Source organism: Capra hircus, chromosome 10 (genome assembly GCF_001704415.2).
Source record: "Capra hircus breed San Clemente chromosome 10, ASM170441v1, whole genome shotgun sequence".
Classification (NCBI taxonomy): Eukaryota; Metazoa; Chordata; class Mammalia; order Artiodactyla; family Bovidae; genus Capra; species Capra hircus.
Window position 1 is genome coordinate 33,326,127 of NC_030817.1, and position 13,974 is coordinate 33,340,100.

At 40.6% G+C, this 13,974-nt stretch overlaps 1 protein-coding gene across 1 annotated transcript in view; it reads left to right on the top strand.

Annotated features, from left to right (window-relative positions):
• The window catches only part of SLC35F4 (solute carrier family 35 member F4), a 277,680-nt gene that overhangs the window by 252,046 nt on the left and 11,660 nt on the right, over positions 1-13,974 (top strand). The window contains exon 4 of the mRNA XM_018053799.1: positions 4,089-4,308. Coding sequence (XP_017909288.1) covers positions 4,089-4,308 — 220 coding nt within the window. The remainder of the gene's footprint in view (positions 1-4,088; positions 4,309-13,974) is intronic.

Consider the following 13,974-nt stretch of genomic DNA (forward strand, 5'->3'; position numbering starts at 1 on the left):
GGCTTGACCTCAGCAGGTGGCAATGGGAGAGTGACAGATTTTTGCTTATTCCTCCTCAGCAGAATGGCAATAAATTTGTCTTGCAGGAGCCCAAATAACCTTTCTACCTTGCCCTTTTACCTTATGATAAAAAGATGATCATTGGTGCATGGTAAGACTGTCCTTAAAAACGTAAGACATTCTAAAGGCTTTATCTTCAACTTCCAATTTCTATCACCAACTTGGAATTGCCCGGGAATACTGAAGTCACACTGTGAGCTGACTTTCTCTGTGTGTCTATGAACATTCTGCTATCATTAAAGCAACAAAAACCAGTTCAAAAAGAAATGTTTTCTGGTTTGGAGGAAAGAAAAAAGCTTTATATCTGTTAAGGATTGCTAAGACTAATTTCTTCCCATCAAAACAGACATGATCCTGGGGCATAAGATCTTTTTAGACAACAGTACTTAATACATGATTGCAGGGGACATAATTATCAGAATAAAGTTCTCCCTGATTGCAGATACCTCCATTTACTTATAGTGTATGTTTTCTACTCAAAGGTTCCTATGGTTTAGACACATATGCTGATTAAAAACAGCAAAAGGTTAGTATGGGAAGGAATGCCTCAGAATACCTCAAAGCAAGCCAGGTCAGTTTTACTTAAGAGAACACATTTACAAGAGGCTCCTGCTGATAGAAGTGTTGTTTGGAGAATGAGTTTCTCTCACACTGAACAAACTCTGAATTTAGTGAAATCTGTGACTTGACGGGACACCTCCACCTGTTAGTCCTAGCGTGAAGTTGACCATTTCTGAAACTGAATCAAAGAGCTTTTATTTTCAAGCAGAAAACATTGTCTTTGAAGGGAATATTCTCCAGTGGCCCCCTCCATATGAAAGGTAAATACTGCCAGAAAATTCTGAGATCCTTGATCTTTATTCCCTGTGGACTCATTAACACCATCTGCCAAGAAGTCACCCCATGAAGCTCTCACAGCAGAACAAGGAGAGAATAGTTAGTGTCTAAGACTGGAAACTGGATGTATCCCATAGCATCAAACCCTCTATTTTCTCCTTTTCTCTTGAATGGTATGAAAGCATTTTGAGTTTTTTCTGTATCACTAACATCAAAAGAATTTTCAACAAAGTATCAAAATTGGATGGTAAGGATTGTTCATTTGGAAGTAGTTTTTGATCATGCCATTCAATCATGCCATTTATATACAGTTAAGAGAATTCAATTGCCTCAGGTGAATTTGAAATTTAAGAAAAAAATTATATACCAGTTTTGATGCTATATCAAAAGAATATCAAAGGGTCATTTCTTAAGGAAAAAAAAAATCTCTAGAAAGCCTGAAACTGGAGCCAAAGATACACCTGCCATATGTCAGGAAGCTAGGAAATGTGCTTAAGATGCCATCCAACATACAGAAATTGTTCTGTAACTAGTAGCTGCTGGAACAGTGATGAACATGATTACATTGTCAGTACCCCCAACTTCTAAGCTTCTTTCCAAATTTTGCCTTCTGTCAATGCTTCTTGTCTAGCAATTCTGATCTCATCATCCCAGGGAGAGACAGGCTGTTGTTATCTGTTTCTCCACAGAAATCCATCTTTTTAAAAGAAATTTTCACATGTCCTAGCACTTAATGCTTAAACAACAAGAGGTTTTACGCAGGTGAGCTGGTGTTTGAATGGAGACCAATTTTATTTCTTGTAACAGCAGTGACAAGTGGGGAGAAGGTTGGCGCTGAGAGGAAAGGGGAAGAAAGGGTAACAAGGAGGAAGCCAGTTCTTGGGGGAGAGGATAAGCCAGGCCAAGAGCCTCTGCTAGGCAGCAGTGCTATACTGGGGGCACTCTCCCCAGCACACCTGCCTCTGCTGGCTTCCCCACGGGGCAGGGTGTTTCCTTTCCTGAATCCAAAGTCTTTTGAGTGCATTCTACCCAGCATGATGGTGGAGCTCTTGGCAAGAAGAACCATCACTGGCTAGGGCTGGTGATAGGAAAAGAAAGTCTTTAATCATAAATAGATTTGTTGTGCTTCTTAATAAATATGTATTTTAAAGGATGTTTAGAAGTTACAGATGTCAGGATAAATAAACCCATGACTCCCCACTCCAGCTCTCCTTGGCAGATTTCCTCAAGGACCAAATCTCTCTGTAAGGACAGAATACAAAGCATGTGCCTAGATGCTCTGTAAAAACTGTTGCTTGCTCTGTGTGTGCCTCTGATTCTGAGTATCTCAACAGTAGGGCTTTAGAAAGGCCATCCATTTTATAATATTGTAAATCAATTACGCCTCAATAAAGCCAAACAAAGCAGAGATGCCATCCATTTTCCTGTGTGTGTGAGCATGTGTAATTTCTGTTTACTTTGCAAAAGGTTTTGCCTCTGGCTTATTTAGTCCCTTCACTGAAGTTTTGTCTCCTTCAAGTTAAAATTTAGCTTTGGGAAATCCCATTTTGATTTTATGAACCCCTTCCATTTTGGTTGTCTCCCACATGAAAGTAAAACCACAGCGTGCATGTCCATGTGTTCAAAATGGATTTTTAACCTTCCAAGAGTCACTGGCCTACAATTCCCTGTGTTCTCAGCTGCTTGGAAGCAACGTTTACTGTGGGACTTGATATTGAAGCTCATCCCCCTGAGCCTCACCACTTAGTCATGCCCTCCCCACATGCAGTCCTCCTGTGGGCTGAATCACTTCATACAGGGGAGGCAAACATTGCCTGGAGATTGCTTTGAGGCAAAGTAATACTTTGAGACACAATTATCTCTCTTCAGAAAGAGCTAGAAGGGAAACCAGAAACTAGAGCTATCTAGAGCCATATAAATAGATTTATAAACATAAATGTGCAACTTGTTGCTTTAAACGGGATATTTATACTACTCTTGAAAAAAACAATGCCTGACACGAGATAGTTACCTAACAAAAGCTTTAATGTTCATGAACAACTCACTGAAAAAAAAATGAAGCTGAATTTTCCCAGCCTGTTTGCAGTCCATAATCAAAATGGCATTGTTATTCTATCACTTTAAATATCGCCTGTATATATTGCTAGCCTCAATATTTTGATTAAAACAACCCTCTGGATGAAATAATTAATTTAGTCAGAAACCATGCAAATCAAAGATTTAACTGAAATGACTATTTTTAAGCAGTATATTCAGACAACTCCTCCAGAATGGTCAAAGTTTGTATGTAAATGTAACTTGAATTTTATTTATTTTATGATTTGGGGGTTGTCACAGAAACTTCCTTCATTTTTTTCTGCCTTAAAATGCTATGCTGTGCTTAGTGGCTCAGCTTATGTCTGACTCTTTGTGACCCCATGTACTGTAGCCCACCAAGCTCCTCTGTTCATGGGGATTCTCCAGGCAAGGATACTGGAGTGGGTTGCCATGCCCTTCTCCAGGGGATTTTCCCAACCCAGTGATCAATCCCAGATCTTCTGCATTGCAGGTGGATTCTTTACCATCTGAGCCACCAGAGAAGCCCAAGAATACTGGAGTGGGTAGCCTACCCCTTCTCTAGGGGATCTTCCCGACCCAGGGATTGAACTGGGATCTCCTGGGTTGCAGGTGTATTCTTCACCAGCTGAGCTACCAGGGAAGGTGTAAAAGAAATTAGTTCAGTGGGCAGATGTTTTAGAAAGAGGCACCATGTTTTAAGAATAATGAAATGCCACGCTGCGCCTGCCTCCACATGCTATGTGAGGTTGCATGATGTCTGTAGCCTATTCAGTCTGTAGCAACTGTCTTGACACTGTTGCATTTGTCCATTGGGAAAGCATCTTCTGTATCTTCGAATAGCTAGTAATTCCAGCAACCATTCATTTCTTGATTTCTCCAGGTTTCTCTAAGAATATTCAGCAAAAGCAGAATCTCGCAGAATGGGTAGGAAAGGCCTGTGCTCGGGGAGATGGGAACTCCTCCATGCAACCCTTTCCACTCATGGCCTGAAGGTTCAGCCCTGGGTTCAGTAGGTTCCACACATGAATAATGGGTCTGGAGGGTTTGTACTCTTGCCTCAAAATGGCTGTCAAGAGCTAGCCCACACAAGATGTGTTAACATCAATACCTATTAACCTCTCTTTCTTCCTTAGGGAATGCAGTCGAATTTTTGGTGAAGATGGTCTGACGTTGAAGCTCTTTCTTAAAAGAACTGCTCCCTTTTCTATTCTGTGGACTTTGACTAATTACCTGTATTTACTGGCTTTAAAGAAGCTGACAGCCACGGATGTCTCTGCTCTGTTCTGTTGTAACAAAGCCTTTGTCTTCTTGCTGTCGTGGATCGTGCTGAAAGACAGGTTCATGGGAGTGAGGGTAATAGCACGCTTGATTCGATGCGTGAGGCTGCATTTAATCATAAATCCTTGACGTTGGGAGAGCTGCTTTGTTTTGTGGAGTTTTCGCAAAACTTATTTGGTTCTGAGTACAGATTGAAATTTGAAGATGCGCTAGAACACCCAGGCAGTTACAATGTCATGAGAGGATAAAAGATTGTTTCTGTTGGGCAGTCAGCTGATGTCAACAGGAGGCACTCAGGGAAAATAAGTTCTTTTTTTAGAATTGATGGTATGATTGACTCCTATTGTACTTGGGGAAGAAGGGTCTGAGAAAATTAGCCACAGTAAAGATTATGATTTGGTGTGTGTGGTTTTTTTTCCCAGTCAACATGTTTGGACAACTCATGTTTTTTGCAACCCCCCCCACCATGAATTTAATTAATATTGGTGTAAGTAGTAAGATTACCAAACAGTAATTAAAGTCACCAGTAATGGCACAATGCTGTTAAAAGTGGCTATATATCTAGTATGATTAATCTAGAAATGGAACTAAAAACAACAACTTGTACTTTGGGATACATATCCTTAAATGGATAGCATTAAACTTCCACCAACTGCTTCAGTTCTGAGTTTATCCCTTTCAGAGATATTCTGGATTTAAAAATAAAAAGTTTTTTGTATGTTTGACCTTTGTTACATTGATTGAGAGCTATGCAGACGTAAGAAGCCAGATCTCATTCATATAATCTGGCATGTCACTATGATGAAAATATTGAGTAAATAATTCTTTAAAAGGAGATCCAAACAAAGAGCGTTTTTCCAGAAAATAAACATCACACAGTTGCTGTTCTTCAAAAGAGATGTCCAAGACTGGGTTGAAACATTTTTTTTGCTATTGCAAACTATTGCCCTGTTGCAATGATTCCAGGGTCATTGCCTCGCTAAAGGCTGAAATTCACATCTATATGAGAGAGTTTTTGATGGCCGTCATCCTGAAAACATTTTCTTAATAGCCAGTTAGCTAATTCTGGTTATATCTTTGGAGATACTGCTCAGAAATTCAGAACTGAAACTTGACACAGACAAGAAGTGGAAAGCTACAGCAGAAAACAAGATGAACAATTCTCAATCAGCCCATGATGCCACGCGGCTATACCAGATACAGCCTCACACCCATTCTCCACTCGCTAATCTCAGACATCACACCCAAGAGGCTTAGCATAGTGGCATTACTCATGAAGCACTGGCTGTCTAGTGTCAGGAACCCCAGTGAGTCCTTGAGAACAAGAACCTTCTTCACACTGCCCACTGATCCATTCAGTGGGGGTTGACATAATTTGTGGGGCCCAGTGAAAAGTGAAAATGCCGAGCCCCTTGCTGAAAAAAATTGTGAATAATTACAAGATGGCAACATTATGGGGCCCAGTGCATCTGTACAGGTCATATACCCATGAAACTGGCTCTGTCTCTGTCTCTAACACCTAGAACAATACAAGGGACAAAGTAGGGACTGTACGTATTTAGGGATATAGTGAATGAACTCAGACTTACAAGATCTTTCTCATTTCTATCTATCATATGAGAATCACCCCTGAGAATTTGGAAATCTTTTCAGACAAGAGGGAAAGAAAGGAGATTTAGGGGCTTTCTGGTTTTTCAGTGTAATGTGACTACCAAAAGGAAATAATACACCCATTGTTAAATTTGCTGTTGTTCAGTCACTGAGTCATGTCCTCATTTTTGCAACCCCATGAATGGCAGCACGCCAGGCCTTCTTGTCCCTCACCATCTCCTAGAGTTCACTCAAGTTCATGCCTATTGTATCAGTGATGCCATCCAACCATCTCATCCCACTCCAGTATTCTTGCTGTGAGGACCCCATGAACAGTATTAAAAGGCAATATGATGCTATTAGATTTACCAATAAGGAAATCAGTTGTATTAGAATGAATGAATGAATCTTATGCAAGAGGTCATAGAAAATAGACAATGTTTATTTGAGGTCTTTTAGAAGAAAAAACTCAGCTGTGTAACTTATATTTAAATGGCAGATTTAGGAAATCTACCTAGAAGTTACAAAGCATGCTATTGGGCTAGCAAAAAAGTTCATTAGAGTTTTTCCATAACATGTTACAGGAAAACATGAACTTTTTGGCCAACTTAATATTTTAAAATTGGTATCTGTGGTGGGTGAAATGGTGGGCCCCCATAAGGTGTCCACATCCTAATCTCCAGAACCTACTAATGTGACCTTACTTGAAAAAATAGTCTTTGCAAACATAATTAACTTAAGGATTTTTACAAACAGGAGATCATCCTAGTTGATCTGGGTGTCTGCTAAATCCAGTAACAAAGTGAAAGTGAAGTCACTCCGTCGTGTCCGACTCTTTGCGACCCTGTCGACTGTAGCCCACCAGGCTCCTCTGTCCATGGGATTCTCCGGGCAAGAATACTGGACTGGTTGCCATTTCCTTCTCCAGGGGATCTTCCTGACCCCCGGATTGAACCCAGGTCTCCTGCATTGCAGGCAGACACTTTACCCTCTGAGCCACCAGGGAAGCCCGTCCAGTAACAAGGTGTCTGCTAAATCCAGTAACAAGTATCCTTAGAAGAGACACACACAGCAAAGACACACAGAAGAGGAGGAGCGATGTACCCACAGAGACAGAGACTGGAGTGATGTGGTCACAAGCCTAGGAAAGCTGGGGCAGCACCCAGAAACTGGAAGAGGCAGGAATGTATTCTCTCCCAGAACTGCTGTGGGGAGCATGGTCCTGCCTGATTTTGAACTTCGGGCCTCCACAACTATGACAGAATAGATATTTGCTGTTTTCAGTCACCAAGTTTGTGGCCATTTGTTATAGCAGCCTCAAAAAACTAATACAGTATCTGTTGTAATGAGAAGACCTGATATAAAAATTAAGTAGCCAATAAGTAGTTGCTAATAAGTACATTACATAAATTAAGACATCATAGGTGATAAAATGGTGAGTATTAATGTCAGTCATGCTGGAGAAGTCAGGAATTTTTCTTTTAAAATGATAGGAGGCACTTCACTTCTGACTGTGAAAGTGTTAGGAAGTTTTTAATGCCATATTCTAGAAGAATGTCAAGATGTGATTTTAATAATGCCCATAATCAGGCCATGGAATATAAGAAGCACCAAAACATACTCAGCATTTTGCCTTTGACCATATCAGCAATTCTTCTCCTAATAAGACATATTGAGAACATGTATAATTAGGTCATTTGAGAAATCAGAGGAGGGCAAATAGAATACAGACAATATAAATGCAGCTCTTATTGCCTATATCCATAAATAAGACACTGCCTATACATGCCACCCCACTTGGACTACTCTTTTTAAAAACAGTTAAAGGATTGCTTTCAGTCATCAAAACACATTTCTGACTCATTCTAAGTCTGCAGTAGTTCAGAAAAAGATAGTTTGGGGGTTATAATTCTCATTTGCATGACCCAATAATCATCACCCTTAAGGTGAAACATGTGGCCTTAGTGTTAGTCACTTAGTTGTGTCCGACTTTTTGTGACCCCATGGACTGTAGCCCGCCAGGCTCCTCTGTCCATGGAATTCTCCAGGCAAGAATAATGGAGTGGGTTGCCATTTCCTTCTCCAGGGTATCTTCCTGACCCAGGGATCAAATCTGGGTCTCCTGCATTGCAGGCAGCTTCTTTACCATCTGAGCCACCAGGGAAGCCTTAACTTGTTAACATTTAGTTTCCTTGGAATATTGATTGAATTACAGATGAAAAGGTAATCACTCATACATTTAGTTTTCTATTATGAAATCCTTTCAACCAATTGACTAATAAGCTTTGGTGTGTTAAAAAAAAAAAACACCTTTCATAAGTATCTGCTTACAGATGATGTATGATTATCCTGTGGAAATTAGCAAACTTCTTTAAAAGACCTTTTCTAATTGCAAAAGTGTTACTGAGAATCCAGCTCTTGCAGGATTGAAGATGGATGTTTTAACCATCTCCAAGATTCTGTTTTATTTAGCTAGCATTCTTAAATTCATCAGAACCAGAAAAATCACCTTAATAAAAAAAGTTTTCCTAACAAATGAACAACAAAAAAATTGAGGCACTGCTTCAGGTTTTCTTCTGTGATGAGTGTCCATTTCACTCTAATGAAAAGTAAAAGTCAGATAAGAAAATTAACACACTTTCTTTCAGATATTGTTGCTCCCTTATTTTTCTATTATTAATTGAAAATTTTCTTTCCTTTTAAAATTTGCTTGAAAGTATGAAGGAAATTGGTGGCAATGAATGGTTCAGTGGACCTCCACTTTTATAGCAGATTTAGGAAATGAATTTGTGTCCCTTTAGCTTGGCACGTGCCTATTTTCTAGCTACAACTGGGTCCCTCTGTGTTTAGCCCCCCACACTTTGGCTCTTTTGGAGACTTGCCGCCATCTGCCAAGAACCAACCAGGGTATGTCAGTTGAATGGAATCATTCATGGCTTAAACTGCTCTTCTCTGAATTCTAAGTGGGCTCCAGGGCACTCTAAATCAGGGCTCTGAGCTTCTACTGATTTATGCCAGTATTACATATTTAGATGAGATTCAAGGCAATCTTTTGTTTCCATCTTGCCTTTGATTGACATTTATACAGTAACTCTTTATTCATGTGCAGTGCAGGCTCCTCTGTCTAGAATCTTCATGCTTCCTGGAGGAGACAGCAGAGGATGGGTAGTGGGACTCTTCCCCTTTCATCCCCCTCTTGGCAGGAGAATAATTCACGAATACAGGGAAGTGAAAGTTGAATTGGAAAGGTTCTCTGAGTTTATGCCCATAAGGAATCCATAAACACTGTCAACAAGTTACAGTCAATAGGTCCCATCTACCTTCCACATCATCACTGTGGACAGTGACTGCAGCCATGAAATTAAAAGACGCTTGCTCCTTGGAAGAAAAGCTATGACAAACCTAGACAATGTATTGAAAAGCAGAGATGTTACTTTGCCAACAAAGGTCCATCTAGTCAAAGCTATGGTTTTTCCAGTAGTCATGTATGGATGTGAGAGTTGGACCATAAAGAAGGCTGAGCACCAAAGTACTGATGCTTTTGAACTGTAGTGTTGGAGAAGATCCTTGAGAGTTCCTTGGACCATGAGGAGATCAAACCAGTCAATTCTAAAGGTAACCAACTGAATATTCATTATAAGTACTGATGTTGAAGCTGAAGCTCTAATACTTTGGCCACTTGATGTGAAAAGCCAGCACATTGGGAAAAACCTTGATGCTGGGAAAGAAAGAAGGAGAAGGGGATGACAAGATAAGATGGTTGGATGGTATCACCAACTCAATGGACATGAATTTGAGCAAGCTCTGGGAGATGGTGAAGGACAAGTGGTCGCAAAGAGTTGGACACAACTGAGTTACTGAGCAACACCACCTTCCACACACTCTTGAGTCTTTCCTTCTGGGATCTCTTTCCTTCTTTTTTTCCATCCTGGTCTCCCTTTGAGAGACATGTGTATGTGTGTGTGTGTGGCATGGGGATGGAAGCTGGGAATCTAGTTTGAGATGTAAACCCCAGGGACCTCCTCACCCCTCTACCCCTGAACACACACATAATATCTGAACTGCTGCAGAATGCCCACCTCTTTTATTTCTCACACATTGACTCTTGTTCAATTTCACTGGCTTTGAGTAAACAGATGGCTCTTCTTTATGGAAGCTTAAACATAACATGTCTGGAGGAGGGCATGGCAACCCACTCCAGTATTCCTGCCTAGAGAATCCTCATGGACAAAGGAACCTAGCAGGCAACAGTTAATAGGGTGGCAAAGTGTTGGACACGACTGAAGCGACTTAGCACGCGCTCATGCAAACATAAAATGTGGGCAAATTTAAGGATTCCGTGTAGCCATGTTTCCCTGAAATGGACTCGACCCAGATACACTCACAGGAAACAAGGATAATCATCAGTGCTGGTCTCATTGGCCAAGGTGTGTATCCACCTTCAACTGCTGACCTTGAGTCCTGACTTCAGAATAGTCTGGCCAGCAGTATAACTTTGAGGCCCTCGATTTCAGAGCCTGATGTAGGCTTAGGACTCAAGGCTCCAGTGTGAGTGAATCCATGCTACACCCAGCTCCAGAATCAGGGTTAACCACATCACAAATTAAGCAAATACATTTGGGTTACAATTAGAAAGAGAAGCAGTTAAAGGATCATGTCAATACCCTGAATTGAGAAGAACTGATATTGTTATGCAAATAATAGTTCTGGAAGTCATTTGTCAGTGGGAAACACAGTGACTGTAATGAAGTTGGAGATCCAGAGAAGAGCTGGACTCTTGTGGTTTTTGAGGACCTGAGCCAAAAGAGGGGGGAAATAAAGATAAAGGAAAACAGAAACAGGCAAAAGCCAGATATTTCTCTAGCTGTTATCTGTACAAACTAATTCTTCAAGAGGGTAAAGAAACCTAGCTTTCAGGCAGGGACACAGGTAGTATGTAGATCTGTGCAATCCCCAAATGTTTACTGTTAACACCCTCTTTGGGCTTTAAGAACAGGCTCAAACCAGGTCCCTCTGTGCCTGGCCCTGAGAGCTGATACAGATTAAGATCTCAGAGGGGACTGAGCCTGTAGAGGAAGGTAGCTGTGTCAGGTGGTGATGTCACTCAAGCAGCATGCAAGGGTAATGGGCTAAATAAATTATCTCCCTCCGGGTTCTCACCCCAGGTGGGCACACCATGATGGGAGGGGACGCAGGGGTTCAGAAGGTTAAAAATGAGGCACTGGAAGCTTTATGGTCACTCTGGTTACTAACATTTTCACTGAAGTCAGATTAAAGTAATGGTAGTGGTGGGTGTTCATCTCGTTTAGACACCTCTGGTTGGTTATGGAGCTAGAACTGGAATAGGTCGTGAGGAAAGCCATGTTTTTCTGAAGCCAAGCAGGTGGCACCATGAGATGGTGCATTTTCAGCTGAAGAGTCCCTCCTGTGGACACTAACATGCTCAGAAGCATTTTTGTGTGTCATCATGTGGGTGTCACATATGAGCACTTCTGACATAGTATTTAAACTGCTGGCTTTCTGCCGGCACATTTTCAATGTTCTGAGCTCAAAAAGAATCACTTTATGTTTTTTTGTTGAGAAGACAATTCAGTTCAGTTCAGTCGCTCAGTCATGTCTGACTCTTTGTGACCCCATGAACCGCAGCACGCCAGGCCTCCCTGTCCATCACTAACTCCCGGAGTTCACTCAGACTCATGTCCATTGAGTCGGTGATGCCATCCAGCCATCTGGATGTCCCCTTCTCCTCCTGCCCCCAATCCCTCCCAGCATCAGAGTCTTTTCCAATGAGTCAACTCTTCGCACGAGGTGGCCAAAGTACTGGAGTTTCAGCTTTAGCATCATTCCTTTCAAAGAACACCCAGGACTGATCTCCTTTAGAATGGACTGGTTGGACCCCTTGCAGTCCAAGGGAGTCTCAAGAGTCTTCTCCAACACCACAGTTCAAAAGCATCAATTCTTCAGTGCTCAGCCTTCTTCAAAGTCCAACTCACATCCATACATGGCCACAGGAAAAACCATAGCCTTGACTAGACGGACCTTTGTAGGCAAAGTAACGTCTCTGCTTTTGAATATGCTATCTAGGTTGGTCATAACTTTCCTTCCAAGGAGTAAGTGTCTTTTAATTTCATGGCTGCAATCACCATCTGCAGTGATTTTGGAGCCCCCAAAATAAAGTCTGACACTGTTTCTACTGTTTCCCCATCTATTTCCCATGTGATGGGACCAGATGCCATGATCTTCGTTTTCTGAATGTTGAATTTTAAGCCAACTTTTTCACTGTCCTCCTTCACTTTCATCAAGAAGCTTTTTAGCTCCTCTTCACTTTCTGCCATAAGGGTGGTGTCTTCTGCACATCTGAGGTTATTGATATTTCTCCCAGCAATCTTGATTCCAGTTTGTGCTTCTTCCAGCCCAGCATTTCTCATGATGTACTCTGCATAAGTTAAATAAGCAGGGTGACAATATACAGCCTTGACGTACTCTTTTTCCTATTTGGAACCAGTCTGTTGTTCCATGTCCAGTTCTAACTGTTGCTTCCTGACCTGCATATAGGTTTCTCAAGAGGCAGGTCAGGTGGTCTGGTATTCCCATCTCTTTCAGAATTTTCCACAGTTTATTGTGATCCACACAGTCAAAGGCTTTGGCATAGTCAATAAAGCAGAAATAGATGTTTTTCTGGAACTCTTTTGCTTTTTCCATGATCCAGCAGATGTTGGTAATTTGATCTCTGTTTCCTCTCCCTTTTCTAAAACCAGCTTGAACATCTGAAAGTTCATGGTTCATGTATTGCTAAAGCCTGGCTTGGAGAATTTTGAGCATTACTTTACTAGCATGTGAGATGAGTGCAATTGTGCAGTAGTTTGAGCATTCTTTGGCATTGCCTTTCTTTGGGATTGGAATGAAAACTGACCTTTTCCAGTCCTGTGGCCACTGCTGAGTTTTCCAAATTTGCTGGCATATTGAGTGCAGCACTTTCACAGCATTATCTTTCAGGATTTGAAATAGCTCAACTGGAATTCCATCACCTCCACTAGCTTTGTTCGTAGTGATGCTTTCTAAGGCCCACTTGACTTCACATTCCAGGATGTGTGACTCTAGGTGAGTGATCACACCATCGTGAAGACAATTAATCCTGCCTTAATGATTGATTACTTCTGAAAATGCATGTGACTCAGACCTGTACTCAGGTTACCTGTTTTCCAGCAATCTCAAGAATATTTACTCTTGCAGTTAACCAATGGTGGGAGACAGAGCCACTCTGAGATCATCCAAGCCACCACTCCAAATAAGCCTGCCACCCAAAATTTCCCTGAATTTTCTAGGTTAGCTGAGTTCCTTTCCCTTAGTTTCAACTATGTAGATAAGAAATATAATGAAAACATTTTTAAACATGGCCATAGAGAACTTATTCTATCAGATAGTTGTGAAATGTAAATAGAAATGTGGAAAATAATGTAAATTATCTTTTATCCCCAGGTAACCTACTAACTTATAAATAACTATTCATATCATAGAGAAGAATTTTTCTGACATCACAAATATCAAATTTTCATGCTTTTGGAACTTAACTAACAATGTTGTCTGGTCCCCTGAAGTGAAAAATGCTTCTCTCCATGAACACAATTCAGAGAGATGCTAGTGTAATTGATATGTCAGTTTAAATGGTCTGAGCTAATAATTTTACAAGTGCTTGAATATTAAATATAATTGAGATCTGTAAGAGGTTCATCATGGTTATAATTCTGAATTGCTATAAAGTTATATAACTTTTGTCCATGTCCAATTTCTATCTTGAGAAAACTTATAACAGAAATATAGTGCATATGTAATTTTACTAATGGCTGACTCAGAAAAGGAAGAGTTCCCAGTTGGGGTCATATCCTGTGGCTAACTGTATTCCTTGTTCAACATTTTCCAGACAGTGTTTTTGGTTTTTTTTCCCTATTTTTTGTAGGGACTGTTTGTTTTCAGAATTCCCTAAATCAAGAATTTTGTATTATACATAATTACCTAAGCCTGGATATTGTATATTATAGAATAATTTTAATATTTTAAAGTATAAAGCAGTATATCACATTAAAGTTCTTTAGGATTAACATTATATTCTATTATCCCTGTCTTGAAGATATCACCTGTTTATTTGACTAA